This window comes from Culex quinquefasciatus, chromosome 3 (assembly GCF_015732765.1).
Source record: "Culex quinquefasciatus strain JHB chromosome 3, VPISU_Cqui_1.0_pri_paternal, whole genome shotgun sequence".
Taxonomy (NCBI): domain Eukaryota; kingdom Metazoa; phylum Arthropoda; class Insecta; order Diptera; family Culicidae; genus Culex; species Culex quinquefasciatus.
In genome coordinates, this window is record NC_051863.1 from 68,694,475 (window position 1) to 68,720,157 (window position 25,683).

General features: G+C 40.1%; 4 protein-coding genes across 4 annotated transcripts in view; 1 reads left to right on the forward strand and 3 right to left on the reverse strand.

The window, feature by feature from the left end:
• Positions 1-531: 531 nt before the first annotated feature.
• LOC119770126 (actin cytoskeleton-regulatory complex protein pan1-like) lies at positions 532-8,481 on the reverse strand. Its single transcript, XM_038264470.1, has 3 exons — positions 8,347-8,481; positions 8,172-8,280; positions 532-2,590 (listed from the first exon to the last, which is right to left on the reverse strand). Exons 1-3 carry the CDS (start codon positions 8,386-8,388, stop codon positions 798-800), a joined length of 1,944 nt encoding a protein of 647 aa, XP_038120398.1. The 5' UTR covers positions 8,389-8,481; the 3' UTR covers positions 532-797.
• Positions 8,482-8,553: 72 nt separating this feature from the next.
• LOC6050407 (RNA-binding protein 7) lies at positions 8,554-9,707 on the forward strand. Its single transcript, XM_001866987.2, has 2 exons — positions 8,554-8,739; positions 8,801-9,707. Exons 1-2 carry the CDS (start codon positions 8,653-8,655, stop codon positions 9,470-9,472), a joined length of 759 nt encoding a protein of 252 aa, XP_001867022.2. The 5' UTR covers positions 8,554-8,652; the 3' UTR covers positions 9,473-9,707.
• Positions 9,708-18,369: 8,662 nt separating this feature from the next.
• On the reverse strand, positions 18,370-19,465 carry LOC6050406 (cell cycle checkpoint protein RAD1). The gene is made up of 2 exons (XM_001866986.2): positions 19,291-19,465; positions 18,370-19,233 (listed from the first exon to the last, which is right to left on the reverse strand). Exons 1-2 carry the CDS (start codon positions 19,438-19,440, stop codon positions 18,451-18,453), a joined length of 933 nt encoding a protein of 310 aa, XP_001867021.2. The 5' UTR covers positions 19,441-19,465; the 3' UTR covers positions 18,370-18,450.
• LOC6050414 (ribonuclease P protein subunit rpr2) overlaps positions 19,409-25,683 on the reverse strand; it is a 71,396-nt gene continuing 65,121 nt past the window's right edge. The window contains exon 2 of the mRNA XM_038258874.1: positions 19,409-19,853. Coding sequence (XP_038114802.1) covers positions 19,441-19,853 — 413 coding nt within the window. The 3' untranslated portion in view covers positions 19,409-19,440. The remainder of the gene's footprint in view (positions 19,854-25,683) is intronic.

Here is a 25,683-nt window from a genome sequence, read left to right on the forward strand (position 1 = left end):
GCCTAAATACATTCTACATAATTTGCTGGTTTGCTTATCAAAAGCTCCCAATTTCGCTCAAACCTCTGCCGCACTCGAGGATTGCTCTCTGTGTACAATACGATGGCAATATCTCGGGTGTGGAACAAGGTGTGGAAACACTTTCTGTCAAGCATTTTGTGAATACTCTAACGCTCTGGAGCAAGACGGAATTATTTAATATTCTCATTCGTTTTTTTTTTTTTTTAATTTTAATTGTTTTTGTTCTTTTTTTTTTGAAAAGTGAAAAAACTCAGATAATTCTGCCGAAAACAACACAACTTAACGATCGACAGAAAAAAAGAGAATCCGTGTCGCACCCGAAATGTTCACACTGCTTTCGAAGGTTCCCAGGCTAGCCGTTTTCGTGCATGATCTTCCATAGCTCTTTGCGATCTATCAAGTTGTACTGGCAACATTGCAACACTACCAGTTATATATTGCGGGCGTCGTGGACAGAAGCAGTCATCATAACATTTAAAAATAGATGTTTACGTCTTAAGCCTTTTTTTTTATTCAGAAAAGACATATGTACTTGATTTCAACTCCCAGCATATTTTTGGAAATATAATAGTCCTTAACGTAATTAATTCAATTCTATCTTGAAGGTTGCAGATTAGAAATTTAAAAGAGTATTTAAATAATTCAAGAAATACCCCATTCGTGGATAACATATTCAAATGTTGAAATTTGAAATATACTACAGAAGTACAACCATATAAAATACCTTTCATTTCACTATGCAAGCTATAGCAACTGAAGGCAACTTCCTGTTCCCCTTAGAAGAAATCAAACCCACCGCTGTCATCGCCTCCATCGCCACCTCCCCCCAGAAAGTCGAACCCATCCGAAGACATTTCCGGCGCCGCCTTCTTCTTCGGCTGACTCCCCTTTTGACTAGCCACTCTCACCGGCTTGGCCGGCGAGTTCTCGTTGAGAAAATCAAAATCCATCCCCGGCGAACTGCTGCGCTTATTTCCGCCACCGCTTTCGTCCGTCGATCCCACCGGGGACAGATCGAACCCTAGGTCACTGACGCTGTCGCGGTCGTTCAGCTCGAGCGACGAAATGCTTCCGCCAAGGCTGACTCCGTCGAACGCCTCCGAGGGACGCCGTGGGGGTGAACTTCCACCAGAGTTGGAGTCCTCGGCTCGTTCCGGCGAAGGCTGGGCGGCGTCGACTTCGGAAACGGGACTTGGTGGAGCCTCCTCGTTGGGCAGCGAGGGAGTGGGGGATTCGGGCGCATGTGGTGAGAGTGGTTCCGGCTCCACAGGGATCTGCATGGGTTTTGGGTCGATGGTGACCTTTTTGGGTTTCGGAGGTTCAGCGGTGACCGGCGATTTCTTGGCACGTTTGGCGGATGAAAGCATCGAGTCGACGTTCTCCCTGGTCAGTTCGAGAACGTTGGAACTGGTTCGCTTCTTGGTTGTAGGTGTAGCTTTCTCAACGATCTTTGCCTCCTTCGGAGGCGTAGGACACTCTCTGAAGTCAAGCTTTTCCGGCTTAAGCTTCTGGCGACGAACAGCCGGTGTAGCAACCTGCTTGGAAGGCTTAGTCGGCTTTTTACTGCTGGGAATCTCCGGTTGCAGGACCGGCCCTTCGACCATCGAAATCGATTTCCTCGGAGGCTGATCAACCTTAGAAGACTGCGCCCCCTCATCGGAAACGGTAGCTGAAACGACTCCCTTTGACTGACTCGACACGCCGTCAATTTTCAACCTTGGCACTACGATCGCCAACTGGTTGTTGACCGCTTCACGGCTCAGCTTTTCCAACCCAGCCTGCGAATGCTTCCGTGTCTTAACCCGTTTATCGCTCTTGAACTTCTTCAACTCCATGTACTCCGGACGCTTGAAGATGTTCTCGTATGTGCGGCGACTGGCCTCAATCTTGTTCGTAATCGAGGGGAAATCGTTCGGATCCTTAAACAGTCCCATGTCCACATGACTGATCATGATGGGCGTCAACGCACGCTGGCTGCTCTCCTCTTCCAGACGTTTCGCCTCCTCCTCCTCGAAAATCCGCTGCTGTTCAAGCTCCTCAGTGAACTTCACAATCTCGGCCCTCACCAAGGCGTTTTTCTCCTCCATCGCAAAATTCTCACGCTCCTGCATCCCCACCTTCGCCCACAAGTTTCCAATCTCCACCAGCTCCCTCTTGCTTTCCTGCCACTCACCAGCTTCCCTCTCACGCTGCGTCTGGCACAGCTTATCCCGCTCACCTCTAACGTTCTCCAGCTTCCTCGCCTCCTCCTCTGCAGTGGCCTTGGCCGCACGCAGCATCGCCTGGCCCTTGGACTCGCGGATGTGCCTGGCGATTTCCTCGTACCGGTCCAGCTGGCCCCGCAGCTCGCAGATGTGCAGCCGCTTCTTGTCGCGGTGCTCCTCCTTCAGGTGGAAGCGCCGGCTTTGCTCTTGGGCCGAGCTTAGCGTTTGCTCGATGCTTCGGTCAATCACCCGCTGCACCTCGATCTTCATCTGGTCGATCTTGTGGCACAGCTTTTTGGTCGCGTTAGCCCGCTCCAGCTGGTGCCGATTGGTCAGCTTCTGCTGCTCGCTGTAGGTTTTCGTTACTGGAAAGAGATATTGAAAAATGATTAATATCAATTCGTGTTTAACGGCTCAAGCTCAGAAGCATGCCTAATGAAATAGTATTTGAGTCAACATGGTTTACGTGCGTGAATTTCTCAATTTCAAAAAGAAACTTTCAACATTAACAATAGCAGCATTTTTGTAGTCGCAATTCGCAATTCGCAATTTTCAGTGTAAGAACGTGCCTTGACCGATCTTATGCACTAGGTTCCCGACGAACACGCACTGCCCTTACACCTACATCTCACCCTTGCTCTGAGTCAGTACGAGCAGCACGCTAGAACACGCTTTGAGTGTTCGTGCCAGGCATGCACACCTTCTTTTTCGGTTACGCATTTTAACTCGGCCGGGGGTGGTACATTACGTAGGGTTTGATGTAAGTATAAGCGCCTAACCATTTATAGTGTGCCTATCAACTTTCATTAAAGCAAAAACTGTTATATTTTTAGTATGAATTCAAAAACTTATTGTTATTTACTGTGTATTGTTTTCTCCTGAAATCTCCCCTATTGTTGAGTCGTGTTTATCTGTTGCTATTTCTTTTGTCGCGGTGTTTTGTTACAATTTTTGGTCCTAAGCATGTTATAAAAGTTTTTCAAAAGTACAATAGTAATATTTGTGTTAATCCTTTAATCATTCCATAAATTGAGTAAGGGCTCGAACCTCACTTGCTTAAGAAAAAGGTGAAGTTTCAAAACAATGGACAGTGAAGGAAATATACTTTATAAAAAATCAATAGTAAAAGGAAGATAGTAATTTATGAAGTAGATATAGTAATTAACAATAGTTAATAAAAAAGAGGTAACAAACAAGCTTAGATTGTATTGAGGGCAATTTACAGGGAAGATGAGAAATTATTCAAATAGATAAATAAAGAAAAGACACATGATAAACAAAATTGACATCGCTGCCAAATTAAGGGAAAGCAGACAGTTTGTTGCAGCAGCATCAATTGGTGAAATAGAGTGGAAAAGCGTTGAGAAATAAGAGAATCAAATGAGTAAAATCGAAATCAAATGGAGGATAGTAAACAGAAGCCGCGTTAGAAAATCAGTGAAACAAAATTAACAGAAGATAGGTGGTAGCTGAGAATGAAGAGAAGAGAAACCCCGTTGTGCGATGTTTCAGGTACATCCACAGCAGTTGACTCAACATACTGCGAATCAAAACAATACCGTCTACAATCACAAATTACTTTCCTTTCCCACATTGTCGCGCCCCTTTCTTCTAGCCGTCTCTACTCTGACCCTCGTTGGTCAAAGGTTTACGAGTCGTTTCCACAGGCCACCAGCTAGGTTACACCTTGTCATCATGATGACTAAACCAAGCCAACGTGGAGGTAAGAAAATAGGACACTTGCAAGGAACCAGAGCCATGCTGTTTTGTCCAAACAGCACTACGGATGTAGTTGGGCTCTTCCAGGATATTCCTCGCCTAGGTGTGTCAACCGACGAGTATCATCAGTATCATGCACCCTTGGCCTGCTATTGTTGCATTTTTGTAGTCGTCTTCTTTATATGTCACAGTGAGTTTCGAGTATCAAGGTCCTCTACAGTGTTATTTCTGTAGACATCACTGAATCGAGAGCCCTTTTCGCCGCTTCAATCTTTCTCTTCACTTCACAGTTCACATCGTTGTCGCACAACAAACCGCAAACTCCTGCAGGTCATCCTCGAGCATCGTCCACGTCTCGTGCCCGGGACTCATTTTCTCCTGCCAGCAGATACTCCAATACTCTTTGGATACACATTCGCCTTGACATTCACCCTTAATCCAACCTTCTCCGCTTCCCGCTTCAACAGTTACTCTGAGTGTACCATCTTAGTCACCTCCTCGAACGTCCTGCCAACAATGTCCATATTGTCAGCAAAGCTGCTGAACTGGCTGGATCGATTGATAATCCACGATCCCCGCATGTTTATGCTATCCAAAACTGATTTCACCTTTCAGATCAGCTTCCCGAGAAAGCCGTTCTTGTATATGATCTTCCATAGCACTTAGCAGACCTTGACTATCAGTGGGTGCAGACAGGTCGTAAACTTTTCCTGGTTACTCCGCCTCTGGACCGTCGAAGTGCTGCTTCCACCTTTCGATCATCTTTTGCTCGTCCGTCAAGATCCAAGCTTACTTTACTTTACTTTTGTTGGCGCTACACCATTAGCTTGGCCTGCTGCACGATTCTCCGCCAACAAGCTCGGTCCATGGCTGCTTGTCTCCAGTTTTGCGGGGCACCCACTCTCTCCAAATCGTTCTCCACTTGGTCCACCCACCTCGCGCGTTGCACCCCCTACGTCTTGTTCCTACCGGCTCCGACACAAACACCAACTTCGCAGGGTTGATCCTCTGGTTCCGCTGGTTCAATTGCTCGGGTCGCTCCGGCATCCTAGCAACATGACCCGCCCACTGCAACCGTCCAGCCTTCGCGACCTTCCGGATGCTTGGTTCGTTGTAGAGCTGCGCAAGCTCGTGGTTCATTCTCCGCCGCCATCCGTCGTTCCCAAATACGCCGCCGAAGATGGTCCTGAGCACTCGACGTTCGAATACGCTTAGCGCTCGTAGATCCTCCTCGAGCATTGTCCACGTCTCGTGCCCGTAGAGGACGACCGGTCTTATCAGCGACTTGTAGATGGAACACTTCGTATGTAGGGAGAATTTCCGGGACCTTAGGCTCTTGTGGAGACCGAAATATGCACGACTTCCAGCGATGATGCGTCTCCGATCCAAGCGGCGCTTCTTATCTCGGAAGAGATGGGTTTGCTGTCTTTGCAGTACCGGATCTTGTTGACCTCGGACAGCTTGGCGAAGCTTTGCCATCACAAGGTAGTGGCCCGAGTCTATACTTGCGCCACGGTAGGTTTTGACGTCGATTATGTCTGAGAAGTGCCGACTATCGATGAGAACATGGTTGATTTGTGTCTCAGTTTTGTTCGGTGATCTCTTGGTGTACTTGTAGAGGAGGCTGTGCTGTAAGAAGATACTACGCATGGCCATTTTTCGGGAGGTAGCGAAATCGATGAGTCGTAGGCCGTTCTCGTTCGCTGGTGAGCGCTGAACCTCCCAATAACCGGTTTAAACTCCTCCTCCTGGCCGACCTGAACGTTTAAGTCGCCGATGACAATCTTAACGTCGTGTTTTGGACACTTCCTGTACTCGTGGTTAAGAAGCTCGTAGAAAGCGTCCTTGTCATCGGCGTCGCTTCCCATTTGCGGGCTGTGCACGTTGATGATGCTCAGGTTGAAGAATCGGCCCTTGATTCTCAACCGGTACATTATGTCGTTGACTGGCCACCAACCAATCACGCGCGTCGCCATTTCGCCCAGCTCAAAGTGTAAACAAAGAGTTTATTCTGCTGTTTCTAATGTAAACATTAGGTCTATTCCCGTACTTGCAGAATTGCAGAATTTCTGCAGCTTCTGCAGAATTCTGCAGCCAGCATAAGTCACTTTTTTGCAGCACGTACTCGCTCTCTTCATCTCTCTCTTTTGCAGAAGTTCTGCAAGGAGAGAAGCCGCAAAACTTTTGCCTGGGTAGCGCGTTCCAGTACTTTTTCTGCAATGTTGTACACAGTTGAGTGGATTTACTCAAATTGGGTATTGAAGTTTTTTTTAATTATCAAAACAATTAAAAAATGGATTGACAAAAATTGTAATTGAAAGAAGTTTACCTCTAGAACGGGGACTTATTTTTTATGCAAATCAACATTTTATCTAAAAAATCAAGCATGTACCATTTATTAAACTAGAAATTAATAATGCTTAGGTAGACATTTTATATTAGAAACAACTCAAAACTTTTACATTAGGTAAACAATTTAAGAAATGAGAATGGCAGGTACGTTTAAAAAACATAATTAAAAAAATAAAAAGGTTTAATATAGAAGGTAAATTTATATAGACCATAAACACATGTTTTAATAGCAAAATGTTTGAAAGATAACATAAATAAATTATGATTGGATTTCACATCGAAGAACAACGGTGACGCAGCGAAATTGACAAATAAAAAAAATGAATCACAAACTCTACAATTTCGAAACTCATAATTTATAAATCTGAAAATTAAGAAATTCGTGATTAAAAATATAAAAAAAAAATTTCAAATTGAGAAACTTGAAAAAAATAAATCAGATATTAGAGAAATTTAAAAATGCAAATATTTATTTCTGAACAAAAAAACAATAAATCAGAAATTCAAAGCTTGATAATTAAAATAATTAAAAATTAAACATTGAAAATTTCAAAAACATCTTAATTTTCAAAATCTGAAATAAAAAATAAAGGTTTCTAACTTAAAAGTTCCTAAACCTAAAAATTCAAATATTTTTAAATTCGACATAAATGAATCAAAAGTTTGATTTTTTCAAAGTTCAGAACACCAAAAATCCAAAAGTTACAATTTAAAAAAATTATAAAAAATTAAGAAACTAAAAAAACTAAAATAAGTAAAATTTTAAAATTCTGTACATAAAATAATGAAAACTCAAATATTAAAAACATAGAAACAGTTCGTACTCTATTTTCCGAAGAACTCGTCAAAATGTTCAATCTCTAAATCCTCTAAACCTGATTTTCTAACGACTCCAAAAAAATGTACTTTTTGTGATTCGAGATGGCGCATTTAAGAATTTCCGAATTTTAGAATTTAAACTTCCTAAAATTTAAGAATTCAACTAAATTACATCACATTTTTTGGTTCAAATAAGAATACAAATTGGTAGCACCGTTAAAGGTACAAATTATTATTTGGCAATTAAATTTACCTATTAGTTAAACACACATATTTAGTCTATTCAAAAAGTTATCATTTTAACACTAAAAAATATCGCTATATCATTTACATTAATGAACTAAGCATGAAATCGTTAACACAAAAAATCGTTCTCAATAAAACCAGACATAAAAAACTAATTACCCAAAAAAATCATCAATTCAAAATATACAAACGTCTCTTCAAAAGACTAATTCGATTTAGTGATAATAAAACAAAAAAAATATTACAACTAATAATAAAATGCTTGATTTCACCAAAATTGCAAACTTTATGTAAGCGTGTACTCAACATCCATCACACCAACTTGCAGTCACTTTTCAACAAGAAAGAAAAGAGAGAGCTTGCAGAAAAGTACGGGAACGCTCTGCTGCCGATTTCGTGCAGAATTGCAGAATTCTGCAGTACGGGAATAGACCTATTAACTACACTGTAACTGAAAATCGCACTTAGCTGAGTTCGTCTTCGCACTTTTTCATACGATTTTTTCAGTTCGACTGCGATTACACTGTTTTGTGTAATCGCAGTCGAACTGAAAAAATCGTATGAAAAAGTGCGAAAACGAACTCAGCAAAGTGCGATTTTCAGTTACAGTGTAGCGTAAAAGCTGGGTAAATTTTAATGAGTGCCTGCCAAACTAGATGACATTTAAATTCCCACCTTTTATAGATGATCTTGAATTTTCACATAAATCCTCATTTTACCCCCTCCCTCCCAAGTTTTATCAGGCAGTGCTTTTATAGAAAAATATCAAATTTCTCGAATAATTTCCGACTTCCAACCTGGTAAATTTACCTGCGACCAGCTTCCGGAAATCCTCCAGCTCCTGCTTCTTGAGAAGCAGCCTCTTCTGTCGTTCCAACTTCTCCAGCAGCGATTCCTCCGGATCGGAATTTTCCTGCTCCTATTGGAGAGAAAACAAGACAGATTTATGACATAAATTATCACAATAGGAAGCAAATTATATTACCTGTATGAATCCAACAAGCTCCTGAACACTTTCAAACTCCATTCCGCCTGTTTGGTAGCTTTATTTCCTCAAAAAGATCAAACAAAATTTCCTCACAAAAACCACGCCGCCACGGCGAATGAAAATCAGTTCAAATCGCAGAGCCCTGCGGGAAAGTGTTGACAAGCTCGAGCTAATCAAAAACATCGCACGTCAAAATAATTGCGCGATATCGGCGCCGAGCTCTGCAGCGATTTGTTTACAAACGAAACGCGGCATTTTCGTGACGAATTCCGAGCTTTACCGGAGGATTCTTTGGCCGCAATCATGAGTGAGGAGGACGAGCGGACGCTGTGGTGCGGCAACCTGTCGGACAAGGTCACCGAGGAGCTGCTGTACGAGCTGTTTGTGCAGGTTGGTTGATGCGGTTCAATTTTATTAGAAGTTTACCTTATTGATGTTACTCTCTCATCAGGCCGGTCCGGTGCAGCTGGTAAAGATCCCGCGGGACAACGAGAAGCGGCAGCGCTCGTACGCGTTCATCACGTACGGCCACGCTGCCTCCGTTGAGTACGCGATCGAAATCTTCGAGGGAACGAAACTCTTCCAGCGGCCACTGACGCTGCATAAAAAGAGCAAAAACGGACCCAACCCGGCGGCCTCCCCGAAAGTCAACTTCAACAGCAACCAGCGCGGCCAGCAGCAGCAGCACCACCAGAATCAGAACCAACAGCAGTTCCAGAACTCCCCGGGCGGTATGCGCGACGAGCTGCTCAGCCAGATGAACCTGGGCGCGGACATGATGAACCCGGCCCTGGTGGGACAAATGATGGCCAACATGCAGGAGCTCATCATGCAACAGATGAACCAACCAATGCAGCAGCAGAACCACCAGGGCAAGATGAACCACCGGAACAATCGGTCCCACCACCAGCAGCAACCGTACTCGCGGGGGGACAACAATCGAGGTGGAGGCGGAGGTGATGGCCAGCAGATGTACTCGAGGGATCGTAACGATGGACAGATGTACTCGCGGGACCGGGGTGGACGGAATCGGAATGGAGGTGGGGGTGGGGGAGGAGGAGGAGGAGGCGGCGGTGGCGGCGGCAATCAGAATCGAAGGAATGACTATCGGGGAAGGAGATAGTGCGGAGGGACTAGTTTTTGGGATGTACACTTTTTCTTTTTCTAGCATTTAACGACTGCGTGATGATGAAGTGAAAATTGAGTTGATTTGTTTTGCTGAGAAATTGTCCTTGAATCAGTATTCTTATACCAAATTATTTACTTACCATTTTCGTCGATTCACTTCGATCATCGTTTTATGGTCTGATAGTAAACTAGATTTGACTGGAATAAACAAAATATCGTGCGATTGCTGAGAAAAGGAGGTTTAAAATTATCTGTAAGAAAAATTAGTCATAATGTGAATCAAGTTAAACTTAAAGTAATTAGTTTCATTAAACTTGATCAAATGTTAGAAATAGAGTTGAAAATAATGAATATTTTTTTCTTAGTTTTTCGGTATAACGTTATTTTTTATTGGTAGCATTTGTAGCATTTCTAATGTTGCAGATACCTGTTCTTACCTGTCAATCAGACGAGATTTTTTACGAGCTGTAAAAGTTTGCCTGAATTTCAGCAATCACTTTCTAAAACATTTTTCTGAAAATTTCAGTAGAGTAATTTTCAGTAATTTTAACTGAATTCAGTGATATGAATTTGAAATAATCGAAAATTTAAAATTAGGACTTTTCTGAAAAATAGAGTCACGGAGAAAAAATACCCGATTTTTTTATTTCCATAATTTTTAAATTTTTAAAATATGTTTACGGGACTTTTAAAAGTATCTTTTACGTGAGAGTAAAGGGACTGGTACGGAAGCATTCTTGGCAGAATTCAAAAATGTTGCCAAACAAAATTTACATAATCATTTACATTTCTAGAAGGCAAAACAAAATTAGAAATCGAAAATACTCAATACATTTTTCCTTGCATTTTTTGGTAAAATGCCCAGTTTGCAACATATCTTTGTGAAGATGAGAAAATTTCTTGCAGTTTTTTTTTTGCATTTTTCAAAAAACTCGCGAGCTCAGAGTTCGTGTTCCAGGGAACAACTTTGCCGAAGAGTGCTAAAAGATTCGTCAACTATTAACAATGTTACAGAATTTATAAAACCACCGCTGAAAACTTCAACTTTATTTCTCGTTTACTCACGCACACATTCTCAACTTCTCTCTTGGCTGGCCTGCGATCGCATTACGCTACATGAACTCTCTCTTCTCATTCTCTCTCTTCTCTGGCACACTCATTCTTCTCTGGCAGCACTTGTTGCTACGGCAAAAAAGATTCTGGGTAGGCGTCGCGACGCTCATGCAACCCTAAGAGGAAGAGGTGCCAATGAGCTTCTTGTTTTTCTTTTCCACCTCTTTTTTTTTGACAACATTGTGCCCTATCAAACATTTCGACGGGGTAGTGCGAAGAGGGATACCGAGTTGCCAGAAAGTGTCATTCTGTTGCATCCTACTGCTTGTAGCGCACGCGTTTGTTTTGATTGGAGTGTGTGGTTTTGATTTTCAATTTTTTTGTATTTTTAACATGAAGTGTACGGTTATTGGGTGTGGGAGGACACAAGCTGAGGAAGCAGTTCCGGCGAGAGCGCCAGCCAAAAATCATCGGATCTTCGCCAGTTTCCAGAATGGTAAGTGCGTGGGTGACGAAAACCGTTCCGGGTTCTGAATACAGAAGACATTTTGCTGAAGATTTTGTTTTTTGATTTTGTTTTTTCTAGCGATGGTCGCACAGGAAGACTGCGTGGAAACACGCGCGGCATTTCAAAGGAGGATGCGCTTTGGAACTTCAAGTTGGAAGTGATCAAACCGGTCGTCGATCAGGAGTTAAGGGAGCGTTCTTTTATTACGTAACGCAGTAGGGGAGGGGGTAGGAGGCCGTGTTACGCTCCATACAAATTTTTTAAAATTTGTATGGAAATTTTGTTACGAGGGGGGGGAGGGGGTCTAAAAGTCCGATTTTTCGCGTTACGTAATAAAAGAACGCTCCCTAAACTATTACAGCTTCCGGCAGCTGAGGGCCAAGAAGATAATCCCGAAAAAGGAGACTGCTAGCATATCCTAGACGAGCTGGTGCATACTCGGGTGCATCCGACCATGAGCTGATTGCTTAAAATAATAATAATTTAAAACTGAAAAACCCCAAGCTTTTTTCTTTATTTAACTTTAGTACCAAATGTTCATTACTCTTCATAAAAAAGGTTTACTTTTACTCAAAAGTCGATACTTTTACTGTAACAGTAGTTTTCCAACGAAAAGTACTGTGGCATTAAAAGTAGGTGTACTTTGATCCAAACATTTTATACTTTCTACTGAAATTCTCCAATACGTAGTTTTATCTCAACCCACGAAGCTTTTGGCCCAACAGTAGTTTTTCTTTGTGTGGACGAGTTATGGCAATATTGGTATCAAAATTCATGGTTTTTGATACTGAACATGAAAATTGCAATTGCCTTTCGGTAATGAATCTGATATCCAGAATAAAATCGAACGTGAAGCAGAGGTACTTCCGAACATCTTCCACTGCGGTAAATTCAAAAAAACCCTAGTGGGAAGATTCATCCGCCTACGATTGAAGACATATCATCCACGAAAATCGAGACAAATGAAGTTTGACAGCAGGAGTATGTATGTTTCATCTTCGTTTGAGTTGACTGATTTTGTTGTTATCACTTTTTTATTTTAAACGGTTTTTGCTACTGATTAAACATGAAATAAAACATTACTTGAAATAAAACTTTCATTTAATTATTTGAAACATAAAATTCTATCCATTCTGACAACACTGCCAAACGCGATGGATGATGCCCTGTTGTAGTTTTTTGTCTACGGTGTCGACTGAGCATCTGTCAAATTTCGCTGGTTCCTGAGCTGGTTTCAAAACAGTTAGCGAGTCGGCATCTCTTCCTCTTAGATGCAACCAAGCAAGCTGATGGTTGCCAGAAGAGCTTGAAGAAAATGTTGAAGTTTTCAGCGGTAGTTTTATAAATTATGTTCCCTGGAACACGAACTGCTAGCCCGCGAGGTTTTTGAAAAATGCAAGACTCGTTAAGGGGCTCAAAACTGGCAAAAACCAAAACGCACCGATTTTACGGGATAAACTTCAAAGTCAAAGGGCCAGGTCCTGTCTCAACCAATCAAGCTCATATTTGGTATTCGGGATCATTACACCTAGGGGATCATGCCCTGAAATTCCCGAAAAATTGACCCGTTTTTTACCGCCTAGTATTCATATTAAAAGTCAAAGTAGTTATGTATGTCACAGACATAACCAGAATGGCGTAGACTACGTAAAGTTTTGATATGTGGACATAGAGTTTTCCACATAGACCAGGGGTGCCCAACCTTTTGGCCCTGCGGGCCAGATCTGATTTTTCTGAAGCAGTGACGGGCCGGAACCAATGTTTGATAAAAAATTGAAAAAGTAAACATTTTTTTCATAAAATTATTCTTATAGGTTCTTTTTATGTAATCAAATGAATAAACTAGTGTTGAAAATAAGAATCAAAACATTGAAAAATGTGTTTATTTCATTTAGTTTTTTTTTTCATTTATTGTTATTGGTTTTGTAGATTGCTATTCAATACCTTGATATAATTAATTTAAAAATTAGTAAAAAAAGGCAAAAACATTCAAATTTAACTGGTCGTTGCAAGTTTTTTTTTAAGCTTGATTGCCAACACAACCATGTATAAATGAAATCAATGAGGCTTGACAAAAACTATCTAAACGAAATTTGGATCCAAGCGTAATGAAACTAAAAAAAACAGTTTTTGCGTTGTTGTTCACCTTTATTGAAATATATTTTATAAAACATCTTAAAAGATTTTAAACAAACAAATTTTAAAACGTGTAGAAAAATATATATTGAGTAGTTTTTATGTTTAGTTCATTAAACTTCTTCAAACTATCGAAGTTTATGAAAAATATACTGAAGAACGTGTCATATATTTTATGCTCCCAGATTTATTGACTCATTTTAACATTTCAATATTTTAATAATATTTGCAGCTATTTTTTCTTCGGTCTTAATAATTTGCTTTAATAAGCTTTTTTTTCAAACACGAGTTTATCACTGAAAAGATGTTCTGAAAAAAACGATATTTGAATTTTAAAATCAATTTTAATCAAGTTCCTAAAAAAAGAAAAACTTCAGTTTTATTTCACATTCTCACGAAATGGATAATTTTATTTTTTAAGCAATTTTTCAGTTAATTGATTAATTCTGAAGTCATCAATATAGAAATGATAAGAATTAAATTCAAACATGAAGAATGTTAGATTTTGAAACAAAAATCTTTGGAAATACAAAGGCAAAATCCAAATAATACGTTGAATTAGTAACATTTTATAGAAAAAAAAAAACAAATAAAAAACCAAAATTTTTCTCGTTAAATTTTTGCTTGCGTGAATATTTAATGTCATGCTTATTTTTTAATTTTAACACTCAGTTTATTTATTGAATATTTCATGAACAGTCCATGAACAGGGCCGGTCATAGAACATTTTTGAAAAGCCGTCGCGGGCCGGACGTTGGGCAGGCCTGACATAGACTAATAAAAGACTACACAGTGGGCTCTGAACCATGACACTACCTTTTTATGACCCCTCGGCACGGCTGGTTCACTGTCAAAAAATGACAGATCGAAATGTCATCAACTGGCAGCTCTGGCTTTTACATGACATTTTGCGGAATGTTATTGTTTGTGTTTTTGTTTTGATTTAAACAGAACAAGTTCCGCATGAGGACGGTGATTGCTAGAATCAAGGGTCCTGATTGCTCAAAATCAACCACTCAATTCGCGAGCACAAATAACAGGCGACGCGATACTGCCTCGATGAATTCCTACCGTTTGTCACTTTCACACCATTCGCTCCCGAACGCTCTCTCTTCTACTCTCCTTCTCTCTCTGATCGGCTCAGTCTCCGAACGGCTCCGGCAGGCCGATCGTCTCCGAAAACATTTTTTCTCTGATGCAATGCGTTATACTCATTGATTTGGGTTGCTTAAAATCAATGTTATCAATTAAATTTTGCATTTATTTTGATTTCATAACATTATAGACACCATTCAAAGAAACTTCCAGCAAGAAAAAATTAAATTGATGGCAAACTGAGGGCGTGAAGACAAAAAGACTGCCGCTCTGGCATTTTGTGGGAATGGCTCTTCGCTGAGCATGGTGTGTGGGTGTCGTCGGGCGAGGGAGTAGGCAAAAAAATTCACGATGTATTTGTTCGCTGAGAGAACAGTTCGGGCCATTCGCTGGCTGCTTGCGAGTATCATTCGCTCATGAATGCTAGCGGGTTGGAATAGGCGACGAATGGATAGGCAATGAGTGAGTGGTTTCTGTTCATAGAGATCTCCACGGTTTCTCTCACGCACACCATGTTTCTTTGTTAGTATTTGTATTTGAAGTATAGAGCTATCTAAGCCCGATCTCACACACACTAGCACACCATTTGTTTTGCTGGCTGGTACAAATTTTAACCTCACTTTTTTTTGTGTACGTACACGCAATACATGCGCACGTAGATAACTCTATTGTTTTGGTTTTGAACGATTGTGATTGGCTGAATTTCAAGTAGCTGATTTTGTTTACACTTTTTTTACGCAGACATAGGCAAATCGAGTAGATCAATCGTCTGTAAAAAACAGCTGTTTACCACGTGCTCTTGGTTTAACAAAAGACACAGCTGATTTTGACAGACGAATCATTCTACTCGATTTGCCTATGTCCAGGGTTGCAAATGAGCGAGCGAGCCAGAATCCGTGCTCACTCATTCATGAGCATGAGGACTTAACAGGTAGCTCGAGCTCGCTCATGCTCAACGCATGCGCTCGCGCTCAATGAGCGCTCATCAGCAAATCAGGTAGATTTTTAGTATGGTTTATGAATCTGGCACAGGCCAATTGGATTGCCACTTTTGAAGGTAATTTCATCGCGAAAAAGGGATATGAACTCATCAAAGTTGCATTGGTAAATTAATTTTGGTTAACCGCGGTAAATTCATCAAATTATTCGTTGGCGTCGAAAATTGATCGCGGTGGATTGCGGGGGATACTTTTCTACCCCAGTTTTTTGTGTGATCAATGTGGTAATGGTAAATTTATGAAACTTTAATGTTGTCAGCCTATATATTTTTCAGAGTTTGATAATTTAGAAAACTAGTTTTGATTAATTTCCCGATAAATGAAAAATGGCTGACACGCGAGTAAAGTGTCTTAATTTGCTAAGAATCCCAGACACTCTTTTTAGCTTATTTCACTTTCAAATTTAGAGTAAACTGTCAAGGAACGGAACTTTTAGGTCTTAAATAAGCTGTAAATAGGATGGTAATTGATTATTTTTATATGAAAACTTGTTTTTACTTGTGAGCACGCTCATTTCTCATTTATTTATTTGGATCGACTCCAACATATAAATAAGATAATTGATGTGAACATAATCTAAGACACAGATTTGCCATTTATTATGCAAAATTATTTACAAATAATTTACTAAACAAGATGAGGTGCCCAAGAATTAAAACATGACTAAACGTATTATCAAGAAAACATATTTGTATTCCTTAAAAGATACTTTTCAGCTTTATTAAATAGTTCACTTTCACGTGTCACTCTATTATCAACTTTTTTTGTATTAATCGAATTATTTCTACACAGTAAAAAAGTGTACATTTGGAAGTTGTAATTTTGTAAGGTTGAATATTACCGCTTGAATGTCATAATTTTACCTCGATTTAGACTGAAAAAGTTGCATTACACCAGAAAAGAGGCAAAATTACACATTTTCAGAAGTAAAATTACGCATTTTTCTAACATAAAATACGTACTTCCAAGATGTAATAATTCTATGGTTTTTTTTTAAATGTGTACAGATCTTAATGTAACACCTTAACCCCTTAACTCTGACTCCAAAACAAGTTTCAAAACAAAAAAAACTAACTTAATCCACCTATGTGGTTGGAGCCTTCCTCACTTATTACCAACAATTGCTGATATGATGCCGATCCCGATGATGCTATGAGACGCGGGTTCGATTCCCGCCTTATCCACTGAGCTTCTATCGGATGGTGAAGTAAAAACGTCGGTCCCGGTTTCTCCTGTCTCGTCAGAGGCGCTGGAGCAGAAATCCCACGTTAGAGGAAGGCCATGCCCCGGGGGGCGTAGTGCCAATAGTTTCGTTTTTGCTGATATGATGGAATTGTACAAAAATTTCATCTATTTTTAAGATCCAGAATAAAAAAGTACATAAATATCACTTAAGTGGCCATACCTCGCGACAGGGTTGCCAGATCATCAATGTTTTAAACTTGTTGGAAAGGTCTTTTGATAACCTAACCAACGATGGGTCGGATGATGGATCCGGACTTCATTTACATACATTTAAGTGAGATCCGGCTTCCAAAAAGTAAATAAATATCACTTAAGTGGCCATACCTCGAGACAGGGTTGCCAGATCTTCAATGTTTTGGACTCGTTGGAAAAGTCTTTTGATAACCTAACCAACAATGGGTCGGATGGTGGATCCGGACATGGTTTACATACATTTAAGTGAGATCCGGCTTCCAAAAAGTACATAAATATCACTTAAGTGGCCATACCTCGAGACAGGGTTGCCAGATCTTCAATGTTTTGGACTCGTTGGAAAGGTCTTTTGATAACCTAACCAACGATAGGTCGGATGGTGGATCCGGACATAGTTTACATACATTTAAGTGAGATCCGGCTTCAAAAAAGTTCATAAATGTCACATAAGTGGTCATATCTCGAGACAGGGTTGCCAGATCTTCAATGTTTTGGACTCGTTGGAAAGGTCTTTTGATAACCTAACCAACGATAGGTCGGATGGTGGATCCGGACATAGTTTACATACATTTAAGTGAGATCCGGCTTTCAAAAAGTACATAAATATCACTTAAGTGGCCATACCTCGAGACAGGGTTGCCAGATCTTTAATCTACAGGTAAAAAAATACCGCTCATTTTGCTCAATGAGCAAAAATGAGCGCGAGCGTGAGCAATGAGCATTTTCGCTCATAAAATAAATGAGCAAACACGAGCACGAGCAATCGTGAGCTAGCTCGCGTCGCGCTCCTCCTCACGAATGAGCGAAAAATGCTCGCTCATGAGCGGATGAGCGCTCAAAATCGCAACACTGCCTATGTCTGCGTGTAAATTTTGTTTCAAACTAACACTTTCTCGCGCGTGGATATCTCTATTGAACCGAAAATCAGGACACTTGTTTGCATGGGATTTTTTTTTGACTTTTATTTATAAAATCCACATTTCATGCTGTAATACTAAAACCGGATACATCGGATGCTCTGGAAGGTGCTCTAAAACTTTCCCGAAGAGAGCATGATGCTTACCCCTGAAAGAAGATAAAGCGTGTGGCTCCTAAAAAAAATACAGCGTCCTAAAAACTTTTTTGAAATGTGATTTTTGCTGTACAATCGCGTTTTAGACCAGTTTTGAGCACGCTGTATCTTTTTTTTAGGAGCAAAGGAGCAAATTAGCACCATTAGGCTCTGCTAGAATATTTCGTGACTGGAATACTCTCTTTGGGAAAGTTTTAGAGCACTTTCCAGAGTAACCAAAAAGAGTAACCAAATACAACGTGATATTTTTTTTTAAATATCAAAATCAAAAAAAGTGTTTCCCATACAAATGCCAATACAAAATTGAATCGATAACAATGTATGGAGGAGAAGGAAAAACCACGCGTTGGCGCAACTCTACGGAATGCCAAGTATTCGGAAGATCGCTAAAGCTGGCCGAATCCGGTGGGCTGGACACGGAACACGTTGGTGTTTAAATCAGAGCCGGTCAGAAAGCGGCGGAAGGGGGCGCAACGTGCAAGGTGGTTGAACCCAGTGGAGAGTAGCAGGCCAGAACCGAGTTAGGTGGCAACGCATCTGGAGACATCTCATGATCCGGGGATTGTCTGAGAAGTAAAGTAAAACAGCTTTCCTAAACGAGGTAGAAATTTATTTTATTCAAATTCACAATGTTACGTTCATTCTCAAATGAACACCAAATAATGTCCCCTCCCTCAAATCACCGTATCCTCTTCCGCCATCGTTTCATCCCCTTCACAAAGCGGCATTATAAAGTACTCGACAAACATCTGCGCATTGTCCCCCGTTTCGATGAGCACCTGCATCCCAAGCAGTCCGTCCTTGTTGGTTCGCAGCGCAATCTTCGACCCAAGCGCCAACGTCTTCATGACGAGCCGGAAGTGGGCAGCCTTGTACCGATTGGTGCTGGTCGCAGTGCAGTTGAACGAAATCAACATGTCGCTGCTGTTGGTGATTTCAAAGTTGGACTCGTTGTGCAACTCTCCGAGCGTGATCAGTCGGAAGTTGTTGGGCGAAAGGTTGATTTCGATCTCCTCGCAGAAGCGATCCAGGTCACTTAGCAGGGCGAAAAAGTCCGGGGCTTTGATGTTGACCCGGCTGAACACGTGGGCGTCTTCAAAGTCAAAGTCGAGCACTTCTAGCGGTTCCATCGTCTTGACGGAGCACTCCGTGACGAGGTCGTCCTCGCCGTGTTGCTCCAGGACCACGATTAGCGGGGCTCCTTCTCCTTTATGAAGTAGCTTGAGGCTGGAGTCGTAATCGCCGCCGAGGAACATGCTCAGGCAGTCGGTGAAGACTTTGAGGTTGAGACCGAACGAGGTGCACGGGTCGTCCTCGTCGTCATCGTTGGTGGACCTGGGCAGAATGAGCTTGTACTCAGAGAAGCAATTCTTCATGATGTACGCCGTCGCTTGGACGCTCTTGGCTTCCTCAGCGATGATTTTGACGCCGTCGCTGGTGAGTTGGACGGTCACGTTCTGAAAAGAAATTCAAGGTTAGTCAGCTGATGAACTCAACTCAACAACCAAACTAACGTCCACAAAGTGTATCGCCTTCATGATGCTGTAGAACGTTCCGTAGTGGTTCAGCACGGCCTGGAACTGAATCTGTGAAAACTGCGACTGGGTCAGCATTTTCCGGTTGAGAACAATTCCCTTTTCAAACAGCAGCTTCGTGTTGAGCATTTACGACTTCTGGCGCGAAGTTCCCTCCCCAGCGTCCACCCGACTCTCACTAGGCTTTAATCGTTCCCTGATGAGCGCAGCCTTCACCTCCAGGTACGCCTGCAGGGTGATGCCCTCCGTGCTGACGCGGTCCACGAGTGGGGCCAGCCGGGTCGCCAAAAGGTGCTTGCACAGTGCTTGGTGACGTTGCTGAAGCACCCAGAAGCGGTACGACTTACAGGTGCAGTAGTTGATACCGGGGAAGATCTTGTACACGACGGCAAATTCGGAGCTCGGCACTTCGTACAGCTGGCCGACGCCGTCCGGTGTGCGGTATAGCTTGATGGGCCGCTTTCCGTAGACCAGCTCGAGGGTGCGGTTGAGCAGGGCGCGGCCAAAGAGAGATTCTAGCTCGAGGAGGTGCTCTTTGGGGACTGGAAGGAAAAACCAGAAATAAAAACAAACAAGATTGAATAAAAGTATTCAAAAAGAAAAAAAGAAAAACAAAAAGAGCAGAGTCCAGTATTTTCATATGAGAAAAGGGTTTGTAGGACTTCCAGCCAGGTCCAACGGTGTATATTGGTAAGCGTGGTTACCTCTCACCCCAGTTGGACTGGGTTCGATCCCAGTCGGTCCCGGAAGCATTTTTCGAGACGAGATTTGACTGATCACGCCTTCGTTCAGACGGGGAAGTGAATGTTTGTCCTGGCCTAACCTTGGTGTAGAGGAGTCGTCTGCCTGGGAAAACAACCTACCTCGGTAGAGTCGCTGGTTGGCAATTGGATTCACAGTCCAAAGGTCGTCAGTTCGAATCCCGGGGTGAATGGGAGTACTAGCATAGCATAGCATTGGTGTCTACCCGTAGTTGCTACTCTGTTATTGACCAGGACCTCCAAGAATTGCTCCGTGGACCACAGATGAAGAGTAGGAACCAATCATCACCACATCGCAACTTTCAAATGTCCCTATCATGCTAGCCAATCACAGCGCCGGCCACGACCAGTGGACAGAATGGCCCGCCTAAGTAAAATGCGCCAAAAACCATAGAAAAACATACACATTTATGAATTCAGCGTAGTAGGCTTATGCTTTGGGATGTTCCCTTCAATGTTGTATACTTGGCTGATGAAAATTTTTAGCTGAAAACTATTTTTGAGCCACTTAAAAAAAAAAAATTAGGCTGCTTTTCCTGGGTGCGGGGCAGAATGGGCCACCCTGCGGGGCAGAATGGGCCACCTTAGAAAACAAGCCATTTTGTCTAATAAAACGTTAAAGTTTTTGGCCGAGCTTCCGTGGCCGTGAGGTTACGGGTTTCGCCTTGTAAGCGGAAGGTGATGGGTTCGATTCCTGTGTGGCTCGGCAAAGTCAGATCCCTTCAAAGAGTAATTCTACTCGCTGGGAATACTGACCGGTAGGGGATGGGTTTCGCCTAGCGGCGTGCTGGGTTTCCAATCCAGAGGTCGTGAGTTCGATTCTCGTACCGGGATGATGAAGTTTTTAAAGTGAGATAGTAAATGATTAAAGGGACCTTTCTAACATAGTTTCCATGAATTAGACCACTTTTATGAAAATAGTCACTTACCACAACAAACATTTTTGAAAATAGGTTTAATATGTTGAAATAAGACACTATTTTTACAAATAAGCATCAAAACAACTAAAAAATCAACAAATGTTGCATTAAACGTGATTTGTGAACCTATTAGGAGCGACATAATCCATATAACCAAAATTTCAAAACTTTTGTTTGTTTTTATAAGGCAGGAAAAGGGTGGTCCATTCTGCCCCCAAGTAGATTTTAATTTGACACTTTCACCACCAAGCCTCTAAATTGATTTGAGGTTCCGTTGTTGTTTGTTTACCTTCGTAACAGCTCCTGGTAACATTATAAATATTGAACAAACTTTTTCAAACAATCTAACTTTCGAGAAAGCCTATTTAAGAAACTCGAAACAAACAACATTTGCGTGGTTTTGTCAATAAATTTACATTTTTGCTCATAATTCGAAAAATACTATGAATTCAAACGTGGTTTTCAGTGTGGTGATGTTATTTGACGTCCTTTTTAAGACCCTTGCCTTACAGTTGGTTTAAATCCATTCTAAAGCCCAAAACCAAGGGTGGCCCATTCTGCCCCCATGGGCCATTCTGCCCCCCCTGCCCCTAAGTTTTACCGGAACTCGTACTGTACGGGATAAGCGTGATTGCCTCTCACCCAGTCGGCCTGTGTTCGAAAAAACTTTAGAATTCGTAAAAAACTGTTATGCGTAAAACGGCAGTGTATCTCAGTCAAATATTATCCTTTTTGGATGCTATATTCGATCCGGAAGAATCTCTAGACTGTTGTCCACCAAATTTGTTTAGTACCGTAATCTGGGGTGAATCGGGACTACAGTCTGAATAGGGACAGCAGTTTTTAGAGGACTTAAAGCTTATAAATTTGGAAATGGATGTACACATTTTGTTGGCCTGAGTCTGCTCTAACCGAAACCAACCAGAAAAATCAAAATATTGTGCTCCAACATGGTTAAAACTGCTGTCCCAATTCGCCCCATGTGTCCCGATTGACCCCAGTTTACGGTATTATTTACTTTATGTTTATCCCCACGAAAACAGCATCGAAAAAAAAACAAAAGTGCTCGGATCGGGCTCAAAATTTTTCTGGGGGTTCCCTGGCCGAAATAATTAGACACGTATTTTTTTGTTTGGCCATTAGGGTGACCTACGCCGTCTTAGGGTGGTCTGAAAAATGGCCATTTTCGTCGATTTTCGCAAAAACCACTTTTTTCAAAAAATCATAACTCCTTGCCATTTTAACCGATTTCAATTGTCTTATACGCAAATGAAAGGTGATAAGTTGGCCTTTCAAAGAAAAATAGTAAAAAGTTTCAAAAATGTAGCCTAACATATGAAAAGGTCGAATGAAACTTTAAAATGCCGTTTTAACGGTGTCTGGACCAAAGAGCCCATGTCTGGAAATATTTTTATCAGATTCCCCGGACATTTTTACATAACATACTAAAAAATAGGAGGAGTTCATTAACAGGATTCTGAGATATGATTTTTTGAAATTAAAATCCGTGTTTTTCGACGCGCCGCGCGCAAAAACACGAAAATGACAAAATCGGCAAAAAATCAATGTTTTTCACTAAAATACCATTTCCAATTTATTATCCTCTAAAGTAAAAAAAATAATATTTTAGCGCTATTATTATATATGATAAAAAAGCCGTTTCATTACACAAGCCGGACAGGAAAAGTAAGAAGGGGAAATATGCCCATTTTAAGCCTAAATAAGCGGTTGTGTTTAAATTATGCTGGATAATCTGGATTGTTCCATGAAATTCACTAAAACCAAGTACACCAACGAGTAGAGCAACTTTTTGTGAACATTTCTGTTTATTTTCACTTTTATTAAAAGTTATGCTATTCCTTTTACAAGCATTTAAAAAAATATATTTCAAAAATGCATTCTTATCTGTCGAGTGCATTGGGCCACGCCCATTTTTCTATTTTCAGCTTAGTTCTTTTTTACTTCCAGCGCTCTTTTGGGTCTGCTTAGTGCTGCCAAAATTGATGAAATTTTAAGCGAACACTCACGAAAAGTAGCATTTATAGCGAAAGTTTCCTGGCAGCACTTGCTCACTCCAACAGGCGCTGCACCAGCATGTTGGTGGTGTTGGTGGCCACCTAGAGAGCCTATATGGAGAGGCGAAATGTCACTCTCAGGGTTCAGGGTTCAGGGTTTGAACTTTATTTGCCTTCGCTTCTCGCTCGGTTTTCTTCAGCCTTCGATTAGAATCGGTATTCAAAATTGAAACGTCAAAAGACTTAGGGCGTTTGTTTTTATGTTGGTGCTTGCTAATTATTTACATGTTTCTGGATTATTTTTCAAGTGAGTGACTAACTATTGTGCAAAAGAGCATGTTGCCGGAAGTTGGAAGCAATTTGATATCTTAAGCGCTTTGAAATCGTCAGCGCAAGTGAAAAGATATTGATGGCGACTTTCGTTAAGCAGTTAACCTCTGATCTTGCGTGTGGATGTGTGTGCCACCAAAATGATGAGAAATGGTCTCGCAAAATAGAAATTATGATCAAAAGTGCATTCAATTTGATCTTTTTGGCCAGTAAGTGGCATAAATTTGCGTGCTTACTCGAGGCGGTGCTGTTGCTGGTAAGTTTAAAGCCTGAAAAGTATTTTTGGAGCTTTAATCGATCATCAAACTCTCCTTATGACGAAGATAGGTGTTTGATTAGAAGGGGTATATTTCCCCTACAAATGTCTCGTTTTTAAAAAAAGTACCTATTGATTTTGGGCCGAAATTTTTATTTAAAATTTAAATTTTAATGCGCTAGTCGGGTCGGGTCGCTTGGTCGGCTTACATAAGCATGGTGTCGATCCAAATCCTAAAATAAAATTCCCTGACTTTTCCCTAACCTCTCCAGACCACCTTTTTTTTATTTTCTATTTTTTACTAACATATTAATTGAAGCGTTTTTATGGTTTCATGCATTTTCCTTTTTGAATATTGCAAATTTAAGATATTGAAAAAAAATCAATGACTTTTTTATTTTATTTATTTAACGATGCATTCTGCAAAAACTTAAACACTTTTTTTTATTTTGTCAATCATTTTTTTCTAATCGAACATCCAAAATGAGCAACCATAAAATTGTCCTATGTTTTATATCTGGTTATGCCATTTTAAATTTTGCCCTTTACCAAAAAATCTAGAGTTTTTTTTTTTAATGGATCCTATAAACATATGAAACACAATAGCTTACAGGACCTTAAAAAATTCTAGAAATAATTAATAATTACAATTGTTGCAAATTTCAAATTGCGATTAGTTAGTTTCACTTCATTTCCTAAAAAATATTTAATGTTAAAAGTTTTCAAAAAAAAAAAAAAATTAAAATTCGAATTAAAGTAAGAAGTCATGTTTAATTTTAAAATTGTTGCCTTTTGCGGAATTTTCAAACGAATTAGGCCGATGCCATTTTTGATTGTGTTTTTATAAAAAAAAACTAAAGGTTTTGGAGACAAAGACCTTAAGAAAGATTAAAACAAAACTGAAAAACTAAGAAAAATATACAATTAAATGTAAATTTTTCAAGTACATGTTAACGGTTTTAAAAAAGATCCAGGTCTTTTTCAACAATGATTGCATTTAAAGGTTTTCTTAAATAATTTTACAAAAAAAATTTTTTTGCTATAAAATTTAAAAAAATGGTTTCTACCTTGACCAGAGCCTACAGACGATCATTAACACGATCAATACATTTTATAAAGAAAATACAACCTGCTCGAGCTTTTCAAAAAGTCATTGTTTATCAAACTTAGATATTTGGGTGTTTTGGAATAGATTCCAAATTTAAGCTCGATCTGACCACGGGAACTCCTCCTTGTAACCCCTTGAATGTTGTTTGGGGAAAATATGTGAAATGTAGTTGCACAATCCCTATGCAATCTCGGATGCTGGAAACAACTTTTTCGAAGAGACCATATTTTATAAATTCTTGAACTCTCAAATTTTTTTATTCAGAATTGTTACGGAGAAATCCGCGTCATTTTAAGAAAAATAATTTTGCGACAAACATACAATTTTTAAATCTCAGAACGCAGAATCTTGAAACGCTGAAAATGTATTTTTGCTACGATTAGGTAAACTAGAGGAAAAAGCCAAAACAAACAATCTGGCAAAAAAAAATAAAAAATTTCAACATTTAGAAATTTAGATCTAAAAACTCAATGAAATCTTAATAAAAAAAATAATAAAATTTAAAAAATGTAATAAATTTTCGACCTTGAGGTTTTAAATTTAAGATACAGTTCATACTCGATGATCTTACCAAAGCGTCACTTTGAAAAATCGAAGCAAATTTTCCTACAACTTCTTCTCAAAATTTCTCTAGCCAAAAAAACTCCAAAAACACTTCAAATTTTATCAGGTTTTCTGCAATATAAGATGGTAACAAAAAGCAGCAGCATTCAAGAACCTAGGAATTTTAGAATTTAAGAATTGAGGATTTAAAAAATTTAAGATTGAATTATGAAATTTTTAAAATCTTAAATTTTAATTTAATTTTGAAATTTTAAGAATTTAAGAATTTATTAATTTTAGAATTTAAGAATTTAAAAATTTTAGAATTTAAGAATTTAAGAATTTAAGAATTTAAGAATTTAAGAATTTAAGAATTTAAGAATTTAAGAATTTAAGAATTTAAGAATTTAAGAATTTAAGAATTTAAGAATTTAAGAAT